This window comes from Callospermophilus lateralis, chromosome 1 (genome assembly GCF_048772815.1).
Source record: "Callospermophilus lateralis isolate mCalLat2 chromosome 1, mCalLat2.hap1, whole genome shotgun sequence".
NCBI classification, from domain to species: domain Eukaryota; kingdom Metazoa; phylum Chordata; class Mammalia; order Rodentia; family Sciuridae; genus Callospermophilus; species Callospermophilus lateralis.
Genome location: NC_135305.1, coordinates 199,632,327 through 199,659,858, shown reverse-complemented (window position 1 = coordinate 199,659,858; position 27,532 = coordinate 199,632,327). Strand labels below are relative to the sequence as shown.

Below are 27,532 nucleotides of genomic sequence, written 5' to 3'. Positions count from 1 at the left end.
TTTTTAAAACTAAATTTGTGATACAATAACATGTCCTTTATTTTATTTATTTTTGAGATGGGGGTTGCTCAGGTGGATCTTGAACTCATGAGCTCAAATGATCCTCCTGCCTCAGCCTTCTGAGTATCTGGGACTGCAGGCAGGTATGTGCTACCATGCCCATCGTGTCCCCTTCCCCTTCCCCTTCCCCTTTCTTCCTCTTTCTTCTTGTTCTTCTCCTCCTCCTCTTCCTCCTCCTCCCCCCCTCCTCCTCTTCTTCTTCTTTTTTTCCACATTTTTAATTGCTGCATAATAGTTAAACATATTGGTGGGATTTGTTGTTACATATTCTTATATGCACACAATATAACACTATACTTTGGCCAATATCACTCCCTAGCACTTCCCCTCTCCCTCCCTGCCTCCCATTCCTTGGTCCCTTTCCTCTTCTAATCTCTGATTTTAAGGAGATCAACCTTCAACTTTGTTTTTACATCTTTTGAGTAGTGGAAGTCCTTTTCAGTTGGTTGCAGGATCCTTTTACACAACCCTATTAGTCTTTGGTGACTTCTTTGATTTCTGGAAAAACTAAATATCCCAGCAACTTGTACATTTCTGCCTCAGATTTGGAACTAGTGATTTTCTTTACAGAGTCCTGGTTTCTTGTAGAGAGGAAAAATGTTTGGAGAGTACCTCCTGGGTACCATGGGTGCACTTTATTATCAAACCTAGAAATAGTATGTCACATCCAAGATGGAGAGAACAAATAGAACTAGAAAGTAATGAGTTCTATTGATAGTTCCAATTCATTTTTCAGAATTCAGAAAAATTTTTAACATCTTTGATTTATATTTGTATTTCTTTTTTTCTTATTCTAGTTTACACATAAAAATAATTTACACATAAATAAATGTTTTAAAATAATATGCCAAAATTACTTAGTAACAATAACTATTGAGTTCAAGATCTTTTTGTTGGTTTGCTTAAATTTGTATTCCTTACAGTAAATTCCATTATTCAAAATACTGTGTTTTAAAGTTACATAAAAGAATTTTTGTGGGGATATGCTATCCACTTGATACACTACGTTAAAACTACAAAACAAAGCATATCTAAAGAAACCTAGCTTCCGTCTGTCTTCTTTACCCTGTTTCTCCTTATAAGTAGCCATGTATGTTATTTGGTTTTCTTTCCATTCGGTCTTTTAGAAAATAGAAATAAATACATAAAACTATTTACCTCTTTGTATTACCCTAAAAGCAGAGTAATATAAACACAATTCCCACTTACATTTCTCCCATTTAATATTTCCTGGCCATCAGTCCATAATGTTATGTAGAGATACTTCCTATTTCTTTGTATAGCTGTATAATTTCCCAATGTGTGGATGCCATAGTTTATTCAATCTGTTCTCTACAGATGGACATCTTACTCCCTAGTCTTTTTTTATTTTTATTTTTTTGTAGTTGGACAGCATGCCTTTATTTTATTTGTTTGTTTTTTTTATGTGGTGTTAAGGATCAAACCCAGTGCTTCATACATGCAAGGCAAGCGCTCTGCCACTGAGATACGGCCCCAGCCCACTCCATAGTCTTACTCATAAGCAGAAAAGCATCTGAAGAAAATCTTTAACAAGGGAAACAAAACAAAAACATAAACAGTAAAAGGATCCTGAAGCATAAAGCCTTTGCAGCAGGCAAAACCAAAAAATCCACCATTAAGAGTTGCAGGGATTATGTGCATAATCATAAAAAAAATTGGGATACTCCAAAAAAGGAAGAATTCAAAAAGAATTCTTGGAAAAAGTAAAAGTTTGTTATAAAAAAAGACTTGTAACATAAAATTGAGGAAATTTCCCAGAAACTAATTCAAATAAAACTAAAAAGATGGAAACTAGCATTGATTTGAAAATTAAGGGACACTATCACAGAGACCAATATTGGAAGTCTCATATATAAATAATATTTCAAAAAAAAAAAAAAAAGAAAACAAGAAAAATAAAGGAGAAAAAACCAATTAACAAAATAGTTTAAGATCATATTTCCCAGATTGAAGAGCTTGAGTGTTAAGACAAAGAACCCACCGGGTACCAAGTAGAACGCACAAATATACCATTATCCAAGCACATCATGTGTCATTTCAAAACATTGAGGAGAAAAAGAAGATTCTTCTGTCTTTGAAAGATTAAAACAAAAAGAGGTCCAATGAAGATTGGTGATGGAATGTATTTGGAATTCTCAACAACAGTCCTGGAATTTAGAGCTCACTGGATCAAGAGCTTCAAAATTCTGAAGGAAAATGATTTCCATCCTAGAACTTCATACCTAGACAAACTAATATATCAAGGGTGGAGGTTTTCATATAGGAAAACAATCTCAAAAAATTTACTTGATGTATAACATGGGGAGAAAGGCTTCCAACAACAAATAGTAAGCAAACGTGATATTTAAAATAATCAGCTCAAAGACATAAAAGTGACTACTTCTGGGAAAGTCAGATGGGAGCGAGGGCACTGCTCTGTTAACTGTACCAATGTATAATTGTGATAAAGGTGAAAAAAATAAAAGAAGAATAATGAACAAATTTAAAAGGAAGACACAGCCAACGGGGGTGATGGCTCAGTGGTTGAGCGCAGGCCTAATAAGTGCAAGGTCCTGGGTTCCATTTCTGATCTCGTGAAACAAAACAAAACTCAGCACCCTGATGTGACTGTTTCGAGGACAGTGGTGAAAGATACGAGAAGGGAAAGTGTGACAAGCTCTTGAGGTGCTTATGAAAACTGGTGAAAAAGCCCCAGGATAGTGGCACTTCTTCACCGCGACTCACTCGCCCATCCCTCTTGGCCTTGCCCTCCTGACGTCAGAGGCTGGCTAGGCCTTCTCCATCTGGAGACTCCAGGGAGCTGCCAGGGAAATGGCAGTACTCAGCGAGGTGGCGTGGGTCTTCTCCACGTCAGTCAGTCTTTCCTCGCTCTGATCAAAACACCGGACAAGAACAACTTTGAGGAGGAAAAGTTAATTTTGGGCTTGCGGTTTCAGTCCACGGTGCGGGGACTCCACTGCTCTGGACCGAGGTGAGGAGAAACATGGCGGAAGAACGTGGTGGAGGAACGCAGTTGGGCTCACCGCAGCCTGGAAACAGAGAGCGAGCGAGAGCTGAGGGACACGAGAAAGGAACCCCAGAGGCAGCCCCCAGCCACCTACATCCTTCAGCCATGCCCCACCTGCATCCAGCCACCACCCAGTAATCCGTCCTAGTTCTTAATCCATCAAATGAATGGATCCACTGGAGAGGCTACAGCTCTCATAATCTAGTCGGTTCACCCGTGAACATTCCAGAATTGTCTAACGTGATTTTTTTTTTTTTTTGGTGGTGGGTGGTAGGTGGTGGGTGGTGAGTGGTGGTGGTGGTGGACCTCACATCCAAACCATAATACTAACAGAATTGGGCCATGTTGGGCAATGGATCCCAAGAAGGGCATGTAAAGACCCCTGGAAGTTGAAGGACCATCGACGTCTGGTAAATAGCCAGCAGCCTGGACCATTTGGAAGCTGGCAGTGGTTTCCAAGCCTTGCTACCTGTCATAGTCACCTGGGCAACTTTGAAAACCCGGCTGCCCCTGACATATCCCCTACCAATTAAATCAGACTGCTTGGGAGTAGGACTCCGATATCATGATTTTTAAAAGTTCTCGAAGATTCGGAACCATGGGAGTTTCGCGTTCGTACCAGGAGGTCGGTGGGAAGGGTAGGATGAAACTGAGCCTCAATTGCTGGGTTACTAATGGAGTCTCTTGTTGGCAACCGGGTGCCGCTGGAGGCATTTCAACGGGGAAGTGATGCAATATATTTGAGGACGGTGAATGCACAGGCGACATGGGAGGCGGTAGATTCTAGAATCAAGGAGACCACTAGATGAGACTGGGAGACCACGTCTTGACTCACAGGAAAGCACGTGGGGTGGGTGTCTCAGGCGCGTCACTGCGTTAGGAAGGCCTCTCTGCCTCTTTTAAAAAACAACACCGCTCCTCTGGCTGAAGCTCCGTGGTGGTCTTCTCCTCCCCCAGGAGGGGCGCCTGGTGTGGTGGGCTCCCCAGAAGGGCGTGAGGGCCACCAGGAGGCGGTGTAGGCCTCGGCCTCGCCCAGGGTAGAGAGCTTCCCTCTCTGGTTGGGTCGGATCCCTGTCCCAGAGAAGCTGTGAAGGCCCAACCCAGTGGAGGGTGGAAGTGGGTATGTTGCCCAGAACCGTTGGGGATGTGACAGCCTGGGGTGGCCCTAACCGTCCCCCAACTCTTTGGGTCTTCATTGTCTTTCCAGGACGTAGGGGAAGTAGGCCAAGACCTCGCTTGGTTCCTTGCCTGTTGCGGCCCGCGGGGAGCCGTGGACTCGACATGAACACTGCCGTGAGCGTCAAGAAGCCCGGGACCCCGCTGCCCGCCCCACTCCAGAACCCCCAGCGCCCCCAGAGTGGAGGGGCGAGCACACAGTGAGTATCAGCGTTCGCCCATGGCTGAGGTGGCCGGAAGTGGGAGCCTGGGCCGCTTAGAGCTGGAGGGAGACCGAGGGAAGGAGGGACGCCACGGCGGCCGTTAGCGACCACGCTGGGCTTCCCGACCACTGAGAGGAGCGAGTTGGCTGACCGCCGAGGCTGGGGCAGGAGTGTGCGCCCCGTCCCTCGAGGCAACGGGCGCGAAGCACTCGTTTTTCAAAGGCGGCCGAGAGCCACCCCATTGGAGCCCTCACATGCATGATGTGAGACACCGAAACGCCCCTTTTGAACACGATGACAAACACCCCCTCCCACCCAGCGGCGACGTGCACGTGACAGTTTTCGGGCTCTCGCAACTACGTGGAAACTTGGCCTCGGTCTGGTCTGCGGCTGCATTCCGCCCAGGCGCCGGGGTCCCGGCGCCCCCGCTCTGTTCAACACGGCCGGGGAACCGAGCCGCAGGGAGCAGGGGCCCCCGCGGGCGGCCGCTGCCCCGCGCCGCCCCTGCCCCGCGCTACGGCGCCCGGAGCTTGCGGGCTTCCGCACCGCCCGCCGCGCGCGCCCCCCGGGCAGCGGCTCCCGAGGCGGCGGCGGTCCTGGCGCGGTCCCTCCGGCCCCAGCCATGTGGGACCCGCGGGCAGCTAGGTGCGTAGCGGCGCTGGAAGCGCGGGGCGCCTCCGGCCTTCTGGGCCCGCGCCCCTGCCTGGCGGGAAACGGCCGCGCGGGGGCCGGCGACCCCCGAGGCGGCGGCGCAGCAGGCCTGGCGAGCCATCCCCGGGAGGCCGCAGCGGTCCAGACACAGACCTGGGCCTGTCGCGCGTGGGCGGGCGTGGGGGCGGCTCCGGCCTTCCGCCCCGGGGGACTAGGGCACGCGCTGCGACAGGACTGCGGCGGCGCGCGGCCTGCCTGGATCCCACCGGGACCTCGAACCTGCCGCCCTGGGCCCACTTCCCCTCCTCCGGGACCCCAGCCCGCTGGCGTAGTCCCCGCGGACGCACCCCCGGGGCACGCACTGGGGAAGGCTGGCTCTCGGGCGCTGGGTTCGGCGGGGCATGGAACGGCGCCAGGCTGGAAGGGCGGGATTCGCGGGGAACTTAGAGAACGCTGGCCTCTTCCCGGCAGGAGGAGGCCTCCTTCCCTGCCCATCCGGATGGGCTTGCCTGAATGGGGCCGCATGGCCCACCTTCCTCCCCTGACCGAGTAACGGGGCAGGGTGGCAGCTGGGGGCCCAAGACAGAGCACCAGAGTCCTCAGGAGCCCAAGCTTGCGAGAGTTTCCCAGCGTGTGCTCGGACCCTGTTGCTTTGGAAGAGCTCTCTGCTCTGCTCACTTCCCCAACCCTAGTCCCGCGCTCATGCCAGCAGGGAGCCCTCAGCCCCACTGAGATGGGCTTGCTGTGCTGGCCACCGGTTCTTCAATTTGGGGGCGTTTCTGGCCTGATGAAAGCTTTGGTGTTTCCTAGGGAAATTTTTTAGGGAGGTGTGCAACTTGAAAAAAAAAATTGAAGAGAAAGAAAAAGGGGGTTCTGTGGTCTCCAGTGTCCCTATCTGCCCCCAGCCCAGTTGCTGTTGGCCCAGTTGCCGTGCAGCAGGCAAGTTTGGACCCAAGTACTGATGTTCTCTCCTGCTGCCTAATGCTGAGCCTTCTTGTGCCAGGCATCTTTTTGAGGCAAGGCTGTTACCCTGATGGTGTCTTTTGTTGAACAACTTTGGTGCTTTCTAGAAAGTATCGTATTGTGGGGCGGGTTTGGTGGCGGGTGTCAGAAGTTTGTTTCAATTGTGTTTAGTCAAGTCTGTTTTGTAGGATTGTAGGATGGGTTCTTGAGTCCGAAGTACCCTTTGCAGGCTTTTGCATCCTCTACAGGGGATAAAGGTGGGATGGGTGTATGTGGCAAGTGCTCCCAGAGTACAATCTCCCTGCTACTGAGGGTTTTCAGTCTTTTTTTTTTTTTTTTGGATCAAGACCCACAATAGAGATTCTCACACCCATGTACATAGAGGTTTATAAAACTGCAACAAGAGCTTCTTTTGGTCGACCCTTGTTTTCTACAAGGTGAGACACACTAATTCTATTCTGTTGGACTTAATGTATTTGAAAAAGCTAATCATAATTCATTAACTTGGTTTTATGACTGACTAACCAGTTTTAGGTGACAACTGCAGAGCTACAGATGCTTTTGGTTATTCTGGTTCTGGCTGTCTATTCACAGGGTGCCCAGTTGGGCATTGTGAGAGTTCTGGGAAGGTGGGTGCATAATGATTCCTTTTTTTTTTTTTTTTTTTTTTTCATATTTTGGAAAGAAGAAGAAAGAGGAGAGTGCTTCAAGACTGCAGTAGACTTTGGACCTAAAGCTTTCAAAGGGGATTCTAAAAGTCTTTCCTTAGAATTTCACAGCTGCAGTGTCAAGAACTGAGCCTTAATTATTTCATAGAGGAAACATTTGCACCCCAGGAAGACCATGGCTTGTTAGTCATTAGCTGCTAGGAGTAGTGGATATGGTATTAGACATCTGCTTTCTTGACTTCCCTGCCCGTGACAAATAGAGAATTTGTCCTCTGGCATTTTTAAACTTTCCTTTACAACTTGGTACTGTTTTTCTGTGGTTGCTACCAAAGGCCCATTCTGTGGTGTATACCCTCTTATTTTATCTTTGCTTCTTGGAATGAAGATTCTTTTAGCAGCAAAGAAGAGTCTACAGGTCCCATGTCTGCGACATTTTTGAGAACTGAAGTGGAGGTTGGAGTGTGGGCATCTGGCCATTATTTTTAATGACCTTGAGGAATGAACCCTCCTTTGCTTTTCCAGATGGGCAAGTGAAGCTGACAAGTCAGAGCTTTGCCCTCAGAATGACTGCAGGCTCACTGGTTTTGGAGCAAGTTTCCTTGGAGTGCAGCCTGAGGTTTTCAAGGCCAAACTTCATTACAAGAAATCTTTTCAAGGAAGAGGAGTTTGGGGGAAATGAACTTTCATCTTAGCAAAGATGACACTAAGTTTCAGCAAAATTCAGTGCTGGGGGCAAGTGGTAGGATGAATTTAACGTTTTTTTAAAAAAGCATTAAAGCAGATAAAAGTCATTTTGGGAACTCAAAAATGTCATAGTGTTGAAACCAACAGCAGTATGGTTTTCTTTTCTTTTCTTTTTTTTTTTTTTTGGTTGTTCATTCTTCCCGACATTTTTGGTTGTTCATTTTTCCTGACATTTTTCTTGTTCTCAGGTTGTATAAGTAAGTATTGCCTTATTTCTTTGGTTTTGTTGAAAATATGGAAGAGTGAATGAACTGGGTAAGTCAATGATACTCTGGACTCAGTTAACCTGAATCAATTCCATTTATTGCCTGGATGTTGACTCTTAATGCCCATGCTGCAGTCACCATAGCATGCCTGTCTAAGTGTCCACGAGCCTGGTGAGCTGATGGTACTCCCTGTATGTCTTTTGGAACCAAGCCAAATCTAATATCTGTCTTCAAAGTTCCAGTGATATTATTTGGATTGGGATGTTTTTATTTAGTTAATTTTTCTGTGCTGGGGTTTGAACCTAGGGCCTTGTGCATGGTAGGTAGGCACTTTACCTTTGAGTTACATTCCCAGCCCAAATGTTTTTATTTTCTAAGCACTGAGTCTTTCTATCAATGGGATAACACTTGAAAAGGGTCAGGGTTGCTAGCCTTGGATAAACAGTGATGCTATTTTAGAGGAGACAAGACCAGTGTAGAAAATATGAAGAATTATAGCACCATACTGGGCTTTTTTTTTTTTTTTGGCAGTACTAGCGATTGAACGATAGGATCTTAAGCATGCTAGACAAGTGCTCTACCACTGAGCTACATCCCCAGACCCCTTTAAAAATTTTTTTTTTTTATTTTGAGACAGTGTTTCTAAATTGTTCAGACTGACCTCGAACTTGTGATCCTCCTGCCTCAGCTTACTGAGAAGCTAGGATTACAGATAAGCACCACTGTGCCCAGCTCATCCTGGGCAATCTTGATTCACTGTGACAAGAATGCTTAGATAGAAGCCTTGAACTGGGATGGACTTATCTTTCATGTCCAGCTGTGGCTTCCTGGGCAATCTCATTTGGTTGAGCCTGGGCCACGTCATTCTTTATCAGAGTCTACTGTACCTGGGAGCCTCCAAACTTGGTGACTTCTAGGGGTCATCTCATTCAGTTCTGAACACTCTGTTCAGGTACTAAGGATACTCATGAGCTAGCCTCCAGAATTTCTGATGTGCTCTTTCTCCTTATCTATTCCCACCTCTTTTTTTTGCTTTTCATTTTTTCAGGTCAATTTTGCTCCTTAGATATATCTGAGGGCATTGTATTGGGCTAAAGAAGGGTGTAAACATAAAACAGACCTGCTGATGATGATGAAACAGAGTTAATGTCAGGAAGACCTGTGAGAATGGGTTAGTGAAAATGTAGGCAAGCACTTGGGGTTTCTAGGTCCTGAATGCATCTCATGAGGAAGTATGGGAGGTCAATTTAGCTGTACCTAAACAAGATGAAGAGAACTTCAAGCAGGTGGAATGAGATAGATAGATAGATAGATAGATAGAGAGAGAGAGAGAGATTTTTACAAAAAAGAAATTATACTCCAAATACCAATGTAATCATAATCATAATAGTTTATCCTGTACCAGGCTCTATATAAAGTGTATTTCATATATTATTTAATTTCCATAGAAGTATTGTGAGTAATCCTCATTTTACGTCTCTACCTACACAGAATATGAGCTTCATGAGGAGAGTAGTGGTTTTTTGTCAGCCTTATTCACATATTCCAAGCATCCAGCAGAGTGCCTAGAACACAGTAGACAATCAATTAACATTTATTGATTGAGAAAATGTAGAGTCCAGGTCCAAGTCATGTAAGGCAATACCGTTCCTGTTTCTAGTAAGTAAAACTGAGACCTGGAGTTAAGTGAATTTTGCTGCCTGACATTAGGCCTGAAAGAGGTGAAAATGGGACTTGAACTCAGGTTTCTAGGCTTTTTGTTCTGTTAGGAGGATACTGAGTTCTTATGTCACCCTCTGGTGCTAGCCCCAGCCCTATTACATTGAATTGCAAAGGCCTTTAAGTTGGAGGGAGCCGGGTGAATTTGGAGTCATATGAATATAACATAGCAAGAATAGTGTTGGAGAATGTTGGGAAGGAAGGTAAGTGTTGTGTATGGAAATCTGAGCTATTTGGGCATTATTCTAAACAAGGTTAGAAGCCATGGAGAGAGAGAGAGAGAGAGAGAGAGAGAGAGAGAGAGAGAGAGAGAGAGAGAGAGAGAGAGAGTGTGTGTGTGTGTGTGTGTGTGTGTGTAGCTCTCTGTGTTTTATTTATAAGGTTAACTCTGGAGGGTGGGGGTGTGGATGAATCAACCTGGCCAAAGTCTACAGATTTTTCAAGGCCAAATCAAGGCCCTGTTTTTCAGGAAATTGTCAGCACACATGTTTTCATTAAAGAACTTTTGAGAAATGCATCCTTAGATGACTTCATTATTGTGTGAACATCATAGAGTGTATGTACACACACTTGGAGGGCTGGGAGGTCACTGAGTGATGTAGTTTAACAGGATCACCCTCATATCTGCAGTCTGTTCTTAACCAAAACATTGTTATGGAGTGCATGACTGTATTACAGAGAGACTAGGGGAGGGATGTGGAGGAGGGAATGACTGGACTGCTATTATTCATAACTCAGGATCTCCTTTGAATGAGAAAGCACCTTTGTTCAAGACCTGTCACAGGAATGCTGTGTGCCTTTTTTTTGGCTTCTCAACTTCACAAGTGTAGCTTCCAGGTGCTCCAAGGGAGAGCAGAAGCCTAAATGAGGGGAATAGCAAACTGGATTTAGCACAAATACCTGAATCAAGATTTTTAAATAAATGGCTGGAAATTATGGCTGGTGGATACTTAACCTCTTCATTTGTCTTGAGGTAGAATGTTCAATGCTAACCTCTCAGTGGTTCTTCAGATTGGCTTTTGCCGGAGTTTGATTTTAAAGCTTATCTTCTACTTTTTCCCACTCATCCTCACCTTTTGTGTACTTCATCTCTTTCAGGGATTGTGAACAGTTTTTGGTTTTAGACTTGGGTTTGAATCTTTTTAGAGAACTACATTCACTTGTATGGATATTTGGATTTTTATAATTGGGCTAATTGTATCCCTCTTTTATTGAATGTTGTTAGAAGTATTCAGGGAGAAAATGCCTGGAAGAGTTTGGCACAGGGCCTTTCATATGGTAAGTACACAAAAGATTTTACCTGTTCCCATGCAACTGTCTTGAATTACTCTCATTCAAACAGCAATAGGGAAAACAGCAGTCTGTGGCCTCTGAGGAGGTATTGTGGGTCTACCACTGCCACAAACTGAGAGGGAGGTGTTCATATGGCTCCCTCTTTGGAGGTTTAATGCACCAGTAGTAGAAACTGATCTATCTTTGCCTTTTAGTGTTATTTCTTGATAATTTTCCAGGGGTCTGACTTGGTTTTTAGGACTTGAAATGTCTATCAAGGCCCAAATCATCTGTATACTATCCAAGATTAAAATTTGATGTAAGGCTTTTAGCTTGTTTTTTCTTGAGGATGACTATCTTTAGGCAGAGTTCACATTCTTCTTTCTTTGGAGTTAAAGTATTTCTTTTTTTGGGGGGGTGAAATTGTGGGGATGGTAGATGGTACTCATTTTCTTGGAAAATGTTCTTACTTGGAAAAATAATGAGTTGGAAACTCTAATTTAGGTCCCCTTCAGTTTCTTTTGGTGTGTGCAAATGTTATTATTTGCCAGTTCCAAAAATTTAGGAACTGATGATCTATGGGATTATTCTTTACCTTAACAGTTTTGAATCTTCAGGACTATAATTGCACATGCAGATATGTGGCCTTGGATGCTGACCATTAAATTCTGAATGAATATTTTTAAATTTGTAGGTGTCTTTCTCCTTTTCTCCCCTGTTAGCCAACAGCTTTGGTGATTTTATTTCAGTTGGACTTAATCTGGTTATTTCTGGTTTGTATTTTGTGTGGTTGGCTTTAATTTGGCATCTTTATCCAGGGGAACAGCTGACAGTTCAACATTTCTTGGCTTTCCAAGAAATGGCAAGAAATCCAGCATTATTAGTGAAATCATTTAGTCCAAAATAACTGTCCCTCCAACTTTCTTCCTTTTCCACTAAGCTAATCATCTGTCTCTGATAAAGAAGCAGCCAGGAAATTATTTATTTATTCAACAATGCTGAGCCCTTGGGTTGCAGAAATAATGATTAACAAAAGACTTAGTTTCTGCCTTACGACAATAGGCTGCTGGTGAAAACATTTAAATAAATAAATGTTTAGCACAGAGTTTCTGAGACTTAGCACAGTACCTAAAACATAGATGCTGTTGTCAGAAATATATTTCCAAAAAGGTGAGTAAAGAGCTCATACAGAGGTGTTCAGAGCAGCAGCAGTTACTGTGGCCAGAGAATGGCCCAGAAAATCTGAAAGTTCCCTGGGGAAGAGCTGATGTGGATGGAGGCAGGTAGGGTGAGGCCCTAGGTGATATTGGAGGGTTTTTCATCCTGGACACAGCACATGATCTGATGGACTTGGGAAATGACTCACTGATGGTGTTGAGGAGGCCAAGCTGGAGCTGAGTGAGACTAGAACAGGGAGAGCAATGAAAAAGACAGTACTACATTAACACAGGATGGTGAGGAAGATATTTCTGGAGGGTGTGTTGAACCAAATTCAGAGATAGCTATTCTGGGGCCTGCAAATGCCCCTTTTTCTGCTTCTCTCTGGGTATAGGTATCATGTTCTCTTACTGAAGATTGACTTCTTAATGGAAAGTAAGGCTGATCCCCTCTGGAGCCTCCTACCCCAGCTTCCATCTCCAGAGGATTCTTCCCAAAGTTCCAGTTCAGAAACTCCCAGAGAAGGGCTCTGACCTGTTATATTTGGCACATGAAGAGCACAAGGCCCTGGGGCTTGTGTCTGTGCACCTTAGCTCTCCCTGAGAAGGCCTTTGCATTGAGGTGAGCAACCAAACCAGAGCATGCCTACTATGATGACACTGTCCTCTAGCTGGAAAGTGTTTCTTAGGTCCTGTAAACAGATGCTTTTCTTCCCAAAGGAACAATTCATTAGGAAAAGATTTGGGGCCATTTTCAAATATCCTAGTGCTGACCTCTCCTACTCTAATCATCAGCCTCATCTGCCTTGGGAAGTGGTCAAGGCCTTGAGATTCATAGATTTTCTTTGCGGTAGCTGATTACCTGCCTGGTAATTTCAGGTAACCCCTTTCAAAAATACTAGGGCATTGTTTTCACTAAAGGTTTTCTGTTTGTTGGGCAAACAAAACAAAGGTTCTGTAAATATTGCAGGAATTATACTCAATAATGGGCAGGGATCCTCAGTGCCTCTTGGACATTAGCTGAGCTGCCATGGACCAAAAGTAAGACTTGCATTCTAGTCTTGGCTTTCCTGCCTACCCAGAGGTGATGGGGGCAGGGAGCTGAGGTGAGTGAGCCCAGATTTCACCTTTGGTGTTCTTTACTGTGTCATCTGACTTTAGTCTTAAGAGTCTCCAAGTCTTGGATTACTTGCTCTAGAAATTGTAGTTCAAATATCTCAATTTATTAAATTCTTTCTATTTATATGATTCAATGAGGTATTGTATTAGTTTCCTAGGGTAGCAGTAAAGAATCACCACAAACTGGGTGACTTAACAGAAATTTATTCTTTCATAGTTCAGGATTATTCTGCCAACTCCTAGATCTATTCCCTAAAGATCACCACTCTCACTAGTTTCCTAAGTGCTCTTCCAGAATTTCTCTCAATAGATCAAGTGTACACATACATGCACACATTCATACACATCCTTAGAGCTCTCCAAGTTGTTCTCCAAGTTGCTCTACAAATTGCTCTACATTTTGATTTATTCACTTTAATTGCATATTTTGACATCCTTTCATTTTTATCTAGGTCTACCTTATAGTTTTAAACAACTCTACAATGTTCTGTTCTAAGCTGTATCACACTTTATCTAAACTTCTCCAGTTGTTGGACTTTCGGATTTGTATTATTTTGCTTTTACAGAGAATGAGGCAGTGAACCTCCTTATATCCTTGAATAAAATGTGGTTGTAGAATAAATTCCCAACAGCTAAATAGCTATGTTACAAGTTTGTGCATTTAACATATACCACTTCATTCTGCCATCAGCAGTACATGAGAGTGCTCTATTCACAATTTTGTTGATTTAGGGTACTATTAAACTTTTTTCAGGTCCTTTTAATGTATTCCTATAGATTCCTATACATTGTAGTTTTCATGAATTCATATATTTCACTTTTCTTTATGGTTTCTACTTTTAGTATCAGTAGAGTAGACTTCTCAAAATTGAAGATTACCTACTTTCCCCCCCACTACATTAAAAATTGCTATAATTTATGTCATTCAGGTATCTAGAATATTAAAAGGTTATGAAGAAAAATCTTCCCTTCTCCACCCTCTGCCCTGCTTCCAATAAAGATAAATAGTTTAATTTCTAGAAGTTCCTTCCAGAATTTCTTTATGCATTTGTAAGCAAATGCAAATAAATATTCTTATTCAGCTCCTCATTTATTTATTTATTTTTTTACACAAAAGGTAGTGTAGAAGGCACAATGTTCTATATCTCTTTTCTGTATCTCTTTTTTTGAAATATATTTTGGATCCCAGATTGGTACATCTTTTTGTTCTTTTTTTTTTTTTTTTGGTACTGGGGATTAAACCCAGAGGGGTTTAACCACATCCTTTTTTGTATTTTATTTAGAGACAGGGTCCCACTGAGTTGCTTAGAGCCTCACTAAGTGGCTGAGGCTGGCTTTGAACTCAGGGTCCTCCTGCCTCAGCCTCCCAAGGCGCTGGGATTACAGGCGTGTGGCACCGCACCTGGCTCTTTAAAAAATATGTTGTATAATATCCTGTTGTAAGATTCTGTGAAATCAATTCTTGGCTGATGTGTTGGCACACACCTGTAATTCCAGGGACTTAGGAGGTTGAGGCAGGAGGATTGCAAATTCAAGGCCAGCCTAGGCAACTTAGCACAATCCTGTTTCAAAATAAAAGAAGGAAAAGAACTAGGTATGTAGCTCAGTGGTAGAGTGCCCTGAGTTTAATTTATAGTCCTGCAAAACAAAACAACAAACAACCACTCCCAACCAATTCCATGTTGATGGGCATTAAAGTTAAGTCCAAATCAAAGTGATATAAACATCACTTTTTTAGATATTGGGCATATTTCTTCTTCAAGTGATTAAAGATGATCTAAAATTTGTACCTATATTTTCTTTTAGCGCTTTTCATTTCTTTTTCTCAGTACTTTAAAAAATGGGATATTTATACGCAATAAAATAGATTTTAAGTGCCCTTAGTCGATCAATAAGCACAGCAAATGTATCCATACACCTATGTGACCAATCACCCTGATCAAAATATAGAACAATTCCACTCTGCCAGAATGCTCATTCATATCTCTTTCTAGTCAGTATACCTGTATCCCTAGGCAACCAGTTTTTACTCTTTCTTTTTTAAATATCTGTATTTATTTATTTGTATGTGGTGCGGAGAATCGAACTCGGTGCCTTACACACGCTAGGCAAGTACTCTTCCACTGAGCCACAACCCCAGCCCTGACAACCACTCTTCTTATTGTTTAGATTTGCCTGTTCTAGAACTTCATCTAAATGGAATCACACAACATTTGCTATTTTGAGTCTGACTTCTTGTGTTCAGTCTAATAATTTTTGAGATTCTTTATACTGCTATGTGCATTAGCGGTTTGTTCTTTTTTATTGCTATGCTATTTTTTTTACATTCACTTGTTTTTATTCATTTGGAACTAATTTTGGCATTTGATGTGTATTTTCTATGCTGCCATATAAAATGACTACAAACAGTAGTTTAAAACAACACAAACTTATCGTCTCATTGTCTGTAGGACACAAGTCTCGGTTAACTTGGTTTGTTTCACAAAGCTAAAATTGGGATGTTGGCTGCTGGGCTCTCTTTAGGAGAGTCTGCAAAGAATCCTCAACCAAACTCATTCATGTTGTGGCAGGATCTAGTTCCTTGTAGCTATAGGTGTGAGGTGTCCTATATCCTTACTGAATGTCAGCTGGGAGCCCTTTGGTGTTTTAGGGCCACCTACGTTCCTTTACCTTCAAGGCCTACAGTGATCGACCTAGTCCTTTGTGAAGCTTGGTCTGCTACCTCTGTCCTGCCTTCATCTTCCCCTGTATCTTTCTGGTTCTAGCCACAGAGAGTTCTTTGTGTTTAAGGATTCATGTTATTTAGATTGAGCTCATTCAGATAATCCAGGATAACATCCCTGTCTTAAGGTGTATAATCCCAATTATATCTACAAATTCCCTTTGCCATATAATGCTATGTATCCACAAGTACTGGATACTGATCAGGGTATGGACATCTTTGGAGGGTCCATCACTTAGTTTACCATATGGTGTGAAGTAGAAATTTAACCTCTTTTCCAGACATTTAGCCAGTTGTGCTGATTGATTCATTTTTTTCCAGTTTATTTCAAAAGCAACCTTTATCACATATGGAATTCTTTTATAATATATATTTATTTCCTATTTTTCTGTTTTATTACATTGGTGTGTTTACTTTCATATGTGAGTACTACATTGTTAAAAATAATAATCTTATAAATACATTTTAAAATGTTAGAGAAGATTCTCTTTTGATACTTCTGTTTTAATTAAATTCTACTGGCTATTTTGGTATGTTTATTCCTTTGAATGAACTTGATAGTTCTTTCATTAATTTTTTTAAACATCTTTTTATAAAATTAAATTTTTGTTGAAAATATATAGTCATTGATATGGAAAGATTTGACATTTTATGATAACGAATTTGCCCAAGCAGAAACGTGGAGTATTTTTAAAATTCAAGACTATGTGTTTGAGTGAATTTTGCTTTTTCCTCAAATAAATCTTGCAAACTTAAATCTATTCATATATACTTTATAAAGATATTTTTTAAAATGCTCCTATAAGAATTACATGTTCATTTTTTAAATTAAAAACTTTTTAGTTACTCTAGTTTTTCTTTGAAAATCTGTAGTTTATGTTCTCAGGTTATTTTAGTCCTCTGATAATTTAAGCCTGCAAACCTCAAATCATAAAGCAGTGTCAATATAATTAACCTCCCTAGGAGTCCTGCTTCTACTTTTCTCACATAGCAAACTGTTCCATTTGTAATCTAAAATTTAATGAAAAACATGTTTTGAAGTACTGTTTAGTCGAGGGACAAGAGTGAGTCAGTCTGAGGTGAGTCAGGTCCTAAAATGAATATCAGGGGAAATTTAGGACTTTAAAGTTGGCTATATTGAAAATTCTGAACAGCTAATCAAATAGGGATCAAACCAGTGGAATAAAAGGCTTTTTTCCTTCTCCCCTTTAAACAAAACAAATTGTTTCATGAAGTCAGGAAATTTTCTTTACACTTGCTTTGCAAGGTTAACAGCAGTATTATTGGGTCTCACCTTGGTTTTGCAGGTTGTCACTCCATTTTTTTTTTAAGGGGACAAGTAGTAAGGAAACTTAGAATTTCATATTTATGGGGATGCTCTGAAGCAGTTAACAAGTTTCTAATTGTAATACTGTGGGCAGTAATAGGGGATGCTTGGAGGAGATATGAATTGAGTTTACTCAATACAACCTGTGATCCCACATTCGGTACCAAAATGTGGTACAGAAATAATTTCAAGAGAACTTAGTTCATAATTACAGGTGTTATTCATCTTTATATGTTGAGTGTTGTGCATCATAGAAAGAATGCATGAAGCTCAGAGATGGCAACAGGATAGTGCAAAGAGCATGGAAATACCCTGCACACTGAAATTCTGGGAAATAGCCTTCATTTATCCATCATGTTCACACACAAGGAATTGGAAGCTAAATTTTCCACTGAATAGAAAAATAACATTTTAGATGTTGCACCTGGATTACTGTTCTATCCAGAACCACATTCTCCAATAGAACTTTCTGCAATGATGGAGGTACTCTGGCTCTGTACTGTCAGATATGGTAACCAGGAGCCAGCCACACCCTGCCATGGAGCACTTGAGACATGAATAGAGTGACTGGGAAGCAGAAGTTTAATTGTATTTTGGTTAATTTAAATTAAAATTTCAATATATTCATGTGTCTAGAGGCCACCATATTGGACAGAGTGTTCTAAATAGAATAATAAAAGAATAGTATAGGAGCCAGATCAAATAGTAATAGTTAAAGCTAAATCACCATGTTTTTAGCTTTAAGTAACAGAAAACCCAATGTAATCAATAAGAATATTTATTGCTTCATTTTGAGACACTCTATTGTTTGGCAAACCCAACAGTCCCTGTCAACCTCTTTTTCTGCCTTCCATTATAGATCCAGATAGTTATTTCTGACCAGTGACACAGGTGGGATCTACTTAGGGACTTTGGAAAGTTTCCTCTTTTGTGGAAGAATTGAGTGGTATGGGGTTGTGTGTGGCTCTTCCCTTTGCCCTGTTACTGCCTTGAAGATTATACCTAGAGTTTTAGCAGCTTTCTTCAACCCTCCGCAGACAAACATGAGGGCACAAAGCCAATGTGTTTATAATGGTGTCACAGAAAGATGCAGAACTACTTTTACCCCCTGACTTTTGATTATGTGAGAAAATTACTGCTCCTGGTTTAAGCCATGTTCACATATTCTGTTTCTGGGAGCAGATACATCCTAACTGATGTATTCACATAAACAGAAGTAAGTCCAGAGATGGGGCAGGCTTTAACATTCTCTCAAATCAATGCCTCCCATCAGTTTTCCTGTGATTCCCTGGGCTCGGTCCTCTTTATTTGAGTGTTGGTTTTATCCTTAGGCCCGAAGCAAACTGAAGCTGAAGTTAGGGTCACATATCTACACATCACAATGTCTAGATTCACAGCCTCACATCCATATTAGACATGCCCCAAGAAATAATGATCCTTTTCTGGAAGCTTGTTCAAAAAAGTGATAAAACATTTCTCCAGAGTCCTTCATAAAACACTTCTTTACGTTTTGAGGTCCAGAACTGTGCCCCATGCTCAGTACTGAACCAATCCCTGGCAGGGAGATAGGATTTGCTCATCAAAACCTTAGAAATGGGGCTGGGGTTATAGCTTAGCAGTAGAGCACTTGCCTCACACATGTGAGGCACCGGGTTTGATCCTCATCACCACATAAAAATAAATAAAATAAGTGAAGATATTAAAAAACAAACAAACATTAGGAACTAGGAATAGAGTTGGCTTTTCTTAAAGCCAGAGGCTTTTAGAGGGGACAGAGGTAAATAACTGAATCAAAATTGGGGTTCAGTTAGACAGGAGCAGTTACTTTAAATGGCCCAAGAATGGACCCTATAGCCAAATGGGTAGATTATCAGAGCTTCCTAAGTTATAAATATCATTAAGGATCAACTTTCACATTTCTACCATAAAAGATTAACCTGTTTTTATTACAAAACCATTTCCTGGCACCAGGCTATCTCTAGAATCTAATGAAATCTCCTTAGCCACTTATCGGTAATCGGTGCCTTAGAAAATTTATTTCCTGAGCTTATTTGTGCGCTGTATAACTGAATGATGACTGTAAGGTGTCTAGGTCAGAGTCCATTCTTCTCCCAGCTCTTTGGTAGTGATATTACTAAGCTGAGAAAATGGTTCTCATTGTTATCTAGTGGTCTTACATATTGCTACCTAATAGTTACTTATTAAAAACAACACAGGGCTGGGGATATAGCTCAGTTGGTAGAGTGCTTGTCTCACACGCATAATGCCCTGGATTCAATCCCCAGCACCGCAAAAAACCAACAACACAATTCTCTATGGTTGAGTCAGATCTTCATAAAAGAGGACATTCATATGGCCCATAAACTTAAGAAAAGGCACTCAATGTTTTTAGTCATCAGGAAAATGCTAATTAAAACCACAGTGAGATACCACACTGGCTAAATTTGAAAACACTGACAATACCTAGCATTGAAAATACTGGCAGTTTATACTCTCAGCATACTGCTTTTGGGAGTATAAATCGATTCAACCACTTAGAAAACTGGTGGTATCTACTAAAACTAAACAGTGTACTTCCTCTGCACCTCAGCGATTTTCTTCCTGGGAAGGTACCCCCCACCCAGTGCAGACATTATTCACTGAGAGACGTGTACAAGAATGTTTATAACAACTTCATTCATAATTATCTCAAACTCATCAACATATGGATAAATAAGTGCTCATCAATAGAATGGATAAGTAAATTGTGACATGTTCATACAACAAAACATTGCACTGCAATAAGAGAATGGGACTGGTACTTGCAATACTATAGGTGAGTCTTACACAGATAAAGTTCAAGAAAAGAAATCATTTAAGAAAGGTACCCACTGTGTGGTTATGAGGTTCAAGGACAGGCAAGACTCATCTGTGGTTGAGAAGTCAAAATAGTGCTGGAGGAGGGATTAGATTAGAAATGGGCAAGAGGGAATCTTCTCAGGACCTGGAAATGTTCAAATACAAATTTTGGTGGGGAGTTACATGAATTTAAAAATTCAATGAGCCAGACATTTAAGACCAGTGCCTGTTACATGCATTATTGTGTTTTATCTCAATAAAAATGTTACCAGAAAAAAAGGGGGGCCTGTTTAAGATAATGGGATATGACAGATCCCTATTGTATCTCTTTTTATTACCAATGTATGGTAATTTTGATATATGTTATCTGACAATTTGTAACCCCACGTGTATTTGTTGCATAATGAGGTTATTCTTATGGTCACAGAAATTATACTGTGAATTCCACCTGCTTGTGATGCCTGCTAAGAGATGAGTTTTAATTGTTATCTTGTCAATAGGGCCAGGCCTTCTTGTGGTTTTGTAAATAATTTGTATCTTGGCTGCCTTTACTTCTGGGGTATGCATGTAAATAATTACTAGTAAAGATGGGGGAGTCTTTGGTATCCTGCCATGTTTTAGGGATTTTGGTGTAGCATAGTGTGCATAAGTTATATAAGTAAATTTCCTGTTAAACATGGAATAGAAATACAAGTCTAGAAAATGTTCCTTTACATTGATGCATTAATGTTTCTATTTCTAGATTTCTGATTCATTTCTTTTTTACTTAGATTTCCTTTTAAACTGTGGTAAAAACCACAAAATTTTTCATTACTGTTTTTAAGTGTGTTTACAGGTTAGTAGCATTAAGTACATTTTCACTGTTGTCCAACTGATCTCTAGAACTTTTTCATTTGCAAAACCGAAACTCTGTATTTCTTAGACATACCTCCACATCTCTCCTTTACCCCACTCCAGTCAGCCACCATTCTGCTTTCTGACTATATGAATTTTATTTCTGTAGACACTTAAGAGAAATGGAACTATATACCATTTGTCCTTCTGTGTCTTGTTTTTTTTTTTTTTTTTTTTTGTGTGTGTGTGTGTGTGTGGCATTTAGGATTGAATCCAGGGGCATTCTATTATTAAGCTATACTCCCAGCCATTTTTATTTTATTATCTTTTACAAAATTTTGTCTCACTAAGTTGCTGAGGCTGGCCTTGTACCTGTGATTTTCTTGCCTCAGCCTCCTGAAGTCTCTGAGATTATTGATGTTAAATGTTTTACCCCATAGAGTCAGTGACATAGAATGGTTATTCACAGGGGGCTGGAGACTATGTGTATGTAAAAGAAAATTCCGTAGTATTACATTTATATTTGAAATCAAAGCTCCCATTTGTATAATGCAGAGTAAAGTTTGGCTAAAAGACTTGAGATTGATTTCTCCTGCCCCCTACTCTCAGTCCCATGAAGTCCATCAGCAACTCTTATTGGCTCTTCCATCTGAATTCATTCTATATTGGCCTATTCTTTTCCATTTTGCCTTTGGCTAGGATGATCCAGAGACATCCCTTAGAACTTATTAATTCTTAGCTTAAAATCTTCTAGTGCTGTACTGTTCAGTGCAATAGCCACTAATCAAATATGGCTCTGTATGTATTTACTTAATTAAAATTAAGTAAAATTTAAAATTCAGTTTTTCAGTCATACTAACCATATATGTAATAACTGCATGCAGCTAGTGTATTGGATAGTGCAGAACAGAACATTTGCATTGTTAAAAAGTTGTAATGAACAGTGTTGCTTTCCCAGTTGCATTTAAGATGAACTCCAAGCCCCTCTGAAGTCCTTTACGATCCTAGTTCACTTATCTTTGTAGACATTGCTTATCCTTCAGCTTCACTTCTGCATCCTACTTACCTGTCTTCTTGAACTGTGAAGCTCAGAGCCTTTGTACATACTGTTGCTCTCTCCTGAACACCTACCCTTCGCTGGGATAACTGCTCTTCTAGAATTTTGGCTTTAAAAGTCAATTCCAAGAGAGGCAATCTTGCATTTTGACCCCTAGAAACTAAGCTGTTTTTCTGTTATATGATTTCTTATAACCTTGACTTTTTCTTTGTTAGAAGAAAAATCTATTTAATATTTTCATAATTATTTATTTAATGTTTTCCTCCCTGGGGATAGTAGCTATTCTTTTACCTTCAAACTTCTGATATGCAGCATAGTGCCTAGCATAGGTTAGGCATTGTATAATTTCCAGGGCTGGAGCATTCTGCAAGATACAGACTCTACTGGGAAGCACATGTGTTCAGTGAGTGTCTGAGATTTCACGAGAAGAGGCATGTAGGTTTAGAAAGTCAAGAGATCCTGCATATGAGGGAGGTATTTATTTATGGTGTTTACTTTTTACTGGAAGTATGACTCATAGGATGCAAAGTCCAGGACAGTTCAGAGCTGGACTAGTCAACTGGTTTTAGAATCATCATCTTGTCTTTGATGTATATGTAGTTGGGCGTGGATGAGGCTGTGTATATTAAGGAGGAATCATTTGAAGTTGATAGACAAAGGAGACCAGCTAGAATGGAACAGCTGTCAGTTTTTAGAGGCCACTTAACTGAGTTTTGGTGGGTTGGGGCAGGCAGTGAGACTGCTGAGGCCTGGTGGCAAGGTGAACAGGCCACCTTGTTCCTTTTAGCACCTGAAGAGGAAAGGCTTTGGAATAGCACCTTACTTATCCAGAAGCCTCTGAAAGATTTTGAATGAGTTTCTTAAGAAAATCCCTACTCTTCTCCTCCCACATTTGTATCCTTTCTTTTATGTGGGGGGAAAAGAAATCAAAGAAAATAAATTGGAATCTTCAGAATGAGTTCTTAGTTTGGATTCTTAATTTGAACTGTCTATAGCCCCCTGCCTGGGGAAAAGGAAATACTCAGTTGTAAGAGGAACTGTCTTTGAATTCAGTGAGAATTGTCTCTCACCCAGCATTCCAGAACTGATAATGGATCATTGACTGCTTTGGGAGTCTTTAGATTTAAAAAAAGAAGGGCACCAAAAAAAGTAAGCAGTTTTTTTGGCAAAGAGGGGAGCTCTGCTTAAGAACTCCCTTAGTGCTTCTATGGATTCCTTGGCTGGATTTAGGAATTCAGTTAATATAAGAACTGATTATCATGTGAAAAGCACAAAAATTCTATCAGTTTTACATGTACATAGGAGTGAAGTTCAAAGAAATGACCAAAGCATGATGCTTTTATATTTTTCAGACAAAGAATAATAAATCTGTGAAGGAATGACAGGACAAATGGATATCTGGACTAGAGCCGTAAATTCAAAGGGAGTTACCAAGAGATATGTGTGGGAGGAAGATGGAGAAGCTAGTGAAGGAAAAAGATTAAAGTTTGTTTACTCAAGTTCATTGCAGCCCCAGTTACTAGTATGTGGTGATCATGGTTCTTTTCCAGCCTTGGTATGTAAAGGGCATCCCTCCTGAAAGAATCTCCATGGTTTGCTGCACGTAGGGAGGCCAGGTCATATGGCCTTTCTACAATTACAGATCTTCAAATGATTGCAGTCTGAAACAACCAATATACAAATTTGGCATGTTTTGAGATGGTACATTTTTAATCCCTTTATTGTCAAGAATTCTACTAGTATCTGGAAAAGATATGAAGACAAATCCTTCTTCTGCCCATCTCAGCTCCGCAGGAATGCCACCACTTGTAATCTTGCTCTATTCCAATAACTCAATTATAGAAGTTCAAGTGTAAATACACAGCATATATACACAGTAATAAGAAGCCATAACTTCTTGATTCTGCTGTGTTTCAGACTTGTTTGTTTCAAAATCTACTAAGTACATTTGCATTTTTCTTGCTTTTGCTTCCTCAACTTAGTGAGGCAGCCTGTGACACTTTCCAACAACTAGACTTTGAACTCTCATAGCCACGTGGTAACACTGACCAAAAGCCAGTAGTGCAGCTGTGAAACTGTCTTTATGTATCATGTAGCTTTTGCATCATTAATAAAACTGAAAGCATAGGGGAATAAATGCTTGGTACCAGCCCCAACTATCATATATTACAGTGATTTTACTGGATGCTAACATTTTAGTTTCTGTCCTGGCCTGTCAGAGTGTAGTTCTTAGTTCTTGTTTAAATTCCAGAACTGCCACTTTCCCATGTGAATGTGCCAAGTAGCTTAACTTCTTTTTGCCTCAGTTCCCCTACATATAAAACAGTGATGCGAGCATGCCTACCTGGGGTAAGAATGAAAGACACAATAATGTAAAGCACACTAATAAAGTACATATTAGCTCTCAAAAGTATTCTCATTATAGTAAATTATTGTCACTTTAATTTAATAATTTTATATTACAAATTGACTGCCAGTGATTTTAAAAAGAATCAAAAGACCCAACAATTGAGCTGTCTGTCTTCTGTGGTGGAGATATAAAGCATTCTTCCTTATAATGAGAACATAGTTTTCAAGGAATCCTATTGGGAAGCAAAAAGCCTTTTTAGTGGTTGGCATTCCTCCTATCCTCTTGGCATGAGTGTACCAAGGAAAAGCAGAAACAGGTGAATGAATACCTTAGATATTTGCCTACATAACATTAGTGCTCATGTTGGTTTTCTAAAGGGGTAAGAAAAAAATTTGAAGTGAATAGCTTTTATTGTTATTTGCAAATACAGTAGAAGCATTTTATGTTTAAATTTTCAATTAGACCCTTAAAGAGTTTCATTTTAATAACATTTATGGTCTGATTATTAAGGTGATACATTGCACAGCAGTTGGAAATTCAGAAAAATATAAGGAAGAGAATTAAAACCCTGCCTAATCACAATGGCCTGGCTGTTAACATTGTGGCATATTTCAGTATATTTTATTACATTAAGTATATTTTAAATATATTTAAATTTTAATTTGATGGGCTGGGGATGTGGCTCAAGCGGTAGCGTGCTCACCTGGCATGCTTGGGGCACTGGGTTCGATCCTTAGCATCACATAAAAATAAAATAAAGATGTTGTGTCCACCGAAAAACTAAAAAATAAATATTAAAAAATTTTCTCTCTTTAAAAAAAATAATTTGACATCACACACTTCTTACATATAGCTTGTATTTTTCATTTACTAACTTTATCAATAAATGTCCTTTTATAATATGATTTTTAAAATAAATATATGGCTTTATGTGTATTTACTGATTTCAATCCATTATGTACTATGGATCAGTTTTTCACCATGGTGAACATCCGTGGGGTTGAATCTATTTATGACATAGTATATTTCTTCTGTAAGCAATGCCTCATCACTTGGGATCATTCTTTTCATCATTTTCCAATGTTACTTTGTTTAATTTTCTATTTCTTTACTTAGTAGTGAGGGTAATCCTACTTATCCACTGTTTTGGACTCTTACATATGTTGGTCAGAATATTGATCTTTTCTTGCAATGGACAGGTATTGTCCCTTTGTCAGTTGTCACAGTGATTTCCTTGTTCTTGTTTTCTAATCATGGCCAGTTTAAAGACTTTCTATTGGACAAATGGCTAACAGTATTAGAGAAACATGTCTATTCCCTAGCAAATCAGTGCCTTATGTTTTTCTCATATTTTCTTTCCTCAGTCATCTCTTTGTAAATGTGTCGTATAATTTAGAGATTATTGGATTGAAAGTATATGTAGAATTTTGTATTCTGACTTATTTAGGAGTCATGCCTCATTCTGAAAAAATGCAGTACAGTTCAAAAACCCACTCCCAACAAGCTTGGATGTACTTAAAATAAGCCACAACATATATCTGCTTGGTCTTGCTGCTTTTCCTAATGCTCTGTTGAAATTTGAAATGATAAAGACTATAAGGAATATTATCTGTTCAAGAATTGAATTGATCAACAAGATACGCTCTAGATTTTTATAACCTCTTTGGTACATGCTCTGCATGAATGCCTGTATTGTCCTCCCATTTAAGGCCCTCCTTTCTGCTTTGCCTTGTCCACTGTGATCCTGAGAGAGGGAAATCCTAGGGGACATCTCTTTTGACCTCTTCCTTTTTCCTGTCTCCTTGGAAGCTGCTTCTAGAGGCATTCTTGGAAACTCTGCTTTCCTGCCTTTGTTCCCCCTCCACTGAGTCCCAGCATGTGGTCAGGGCTGCCAGGTACTTCTTTCCAACCCCTTGGCCACACCCAAGAAAATCAGTAATGTACCTTCTTTATGGATCTGGCATTCAAACTTTTACACCACAGACATTTAAGTACCCTTATGTGTTAGGCCATAGAGCCACGAAAATGAATAAGACAGAAATTGACCCAAAAGAGGTACCCTTGAGAGATTTGTATAAGTAAGCAAGCAGTGGCAACTTCAGGTACAAACACTTCAATGCTCTTTTTATAGTGTTTTAAGAAGGGAATGGGGCAGGAGAAATAAGAGGCCTTCAGAACTACACCTGCCTTCTGCATTTTACTAAGAGGGCAGAAAGACTGTCAATGGGGTCTTGTTTATTGATGTGGTACAGTGACCAAGGACAGAAGCTTGGAAATTTTCAGATCTGGGATCAGAACTGGGAAATGCCATAGCAGATTCTTAGGAAAGTGACTTGAGCCTGTTTGGGTTTCAGTTTCCTTATCTGAACAGTGGGGATAGTACCCCCTTATGGGCTTTGGTGATGGGTAAACAAGAGAATAATCATGGTACCAGTTGCAGAAATAGTGCTCACTACCTGCCAGTTTTATGTTGTCCCATGCATGAAAGCAGCCTCCAGTAGATCATTAATACCGAATAAATGAAGTGTTCTGGCTGCCCGCAACGTCAGAAAAGAACTGAGAAGGAAAAGTTCTTCTCAGAAGCCCTGTCTAAGCCCTGTGCTGGTGAGAAGTGTTGCCAGGGTGTGGTCTCTGAAGGTGGGTGGGGCCAGAATGAACAAACTCCTCCAGGCTCTGGGCAATACAAATGTGAAGGTGAACTTGCCTTACACGGGCAGCAAGCCTTTCCTCGTCCCCTACAGGATGGACCCAGCAGCTTATGCTGAGCTTTTGAAAGAATCTGGCAACCAGGTTCTTAAGAATGGGAACTTCTCTTTGGCCATCAGAAAGTACGATGAAGCCATCCAGATTCTCCTGCAGTTATACCAATGGGGGTAAGTATTTGGATTTTATATCCACTTAAAAAAAATGAATATTCTGTTGTTTATGTTTTCTTCTCATTTCTTACTGCACCATCTTGTTTCTGTTTCCTTTCTCCCTCACTTCCTATACATTGTCAGCATAGAAATTGAATGAGAATGTTAGTGGAAAAAGGGAAACAGAAACTGAAACACAGAGGGCTGTTGATAAACATAACAAGAGCTTCTACTTCTGTCTGGTTAAGGGATCGCACTTTCTGGGACAGCTGAAGTCCCCTCTTTCTTTCATCTTCTTGATGTTCTTGCCCTTTACCCCTTACCACAGGGGCACACCTTCCAGGCACCAAGGCTTACTCTTGCTTTCCTTGCCCCTTCGCTTTAGGAGACCTGTTCTCAAACACTATAGTCATGACAGGATGAGAAATTATTGAGGACTTCAAACAGCCTTTGTTTATGTAGGTTATAGCCATCTGTTAATCCAAATTAAAACTTAAAACTGAGAAAGATTTAAAATATGTAATTTTTAATTTATTAAAAGTACCCCAAGTCTATTATGTTTTTATGAAAAATACCTACGTTT

At 40.6% G+C, this 27,532-nt stretch overlaps 1 protein-coding gene across 1 annotated transcript in view; it reads left to right on the top strand.

Annotated features, from left to right (window-relative positions):
- Positions 1-5,045: 5,045 nt before the first annotated feature.
- Trank1 (tetratricopeptide repeat and ankyrin repeat containing 1) overlaps positions 5,046-27,532 on the top strand; it is a 108,211-nt gene continuing 85,724 nt past the window's right edge. The window contains exons 1-2 of the mRNA XM_076843394.2: positions 5,046-5,112; positions 26,836-26,967. Coding sequence (XP_076699509.2) covers positions 5,090-5,112; positions 26,836-26,967 — 155 coding nt within the window. The 5' untranslated portion in view covers positions 5,046-5,089. The remainder of the gene's footprint in view (positions 5,113-26,835; positions 26,968-27,532) is intronic.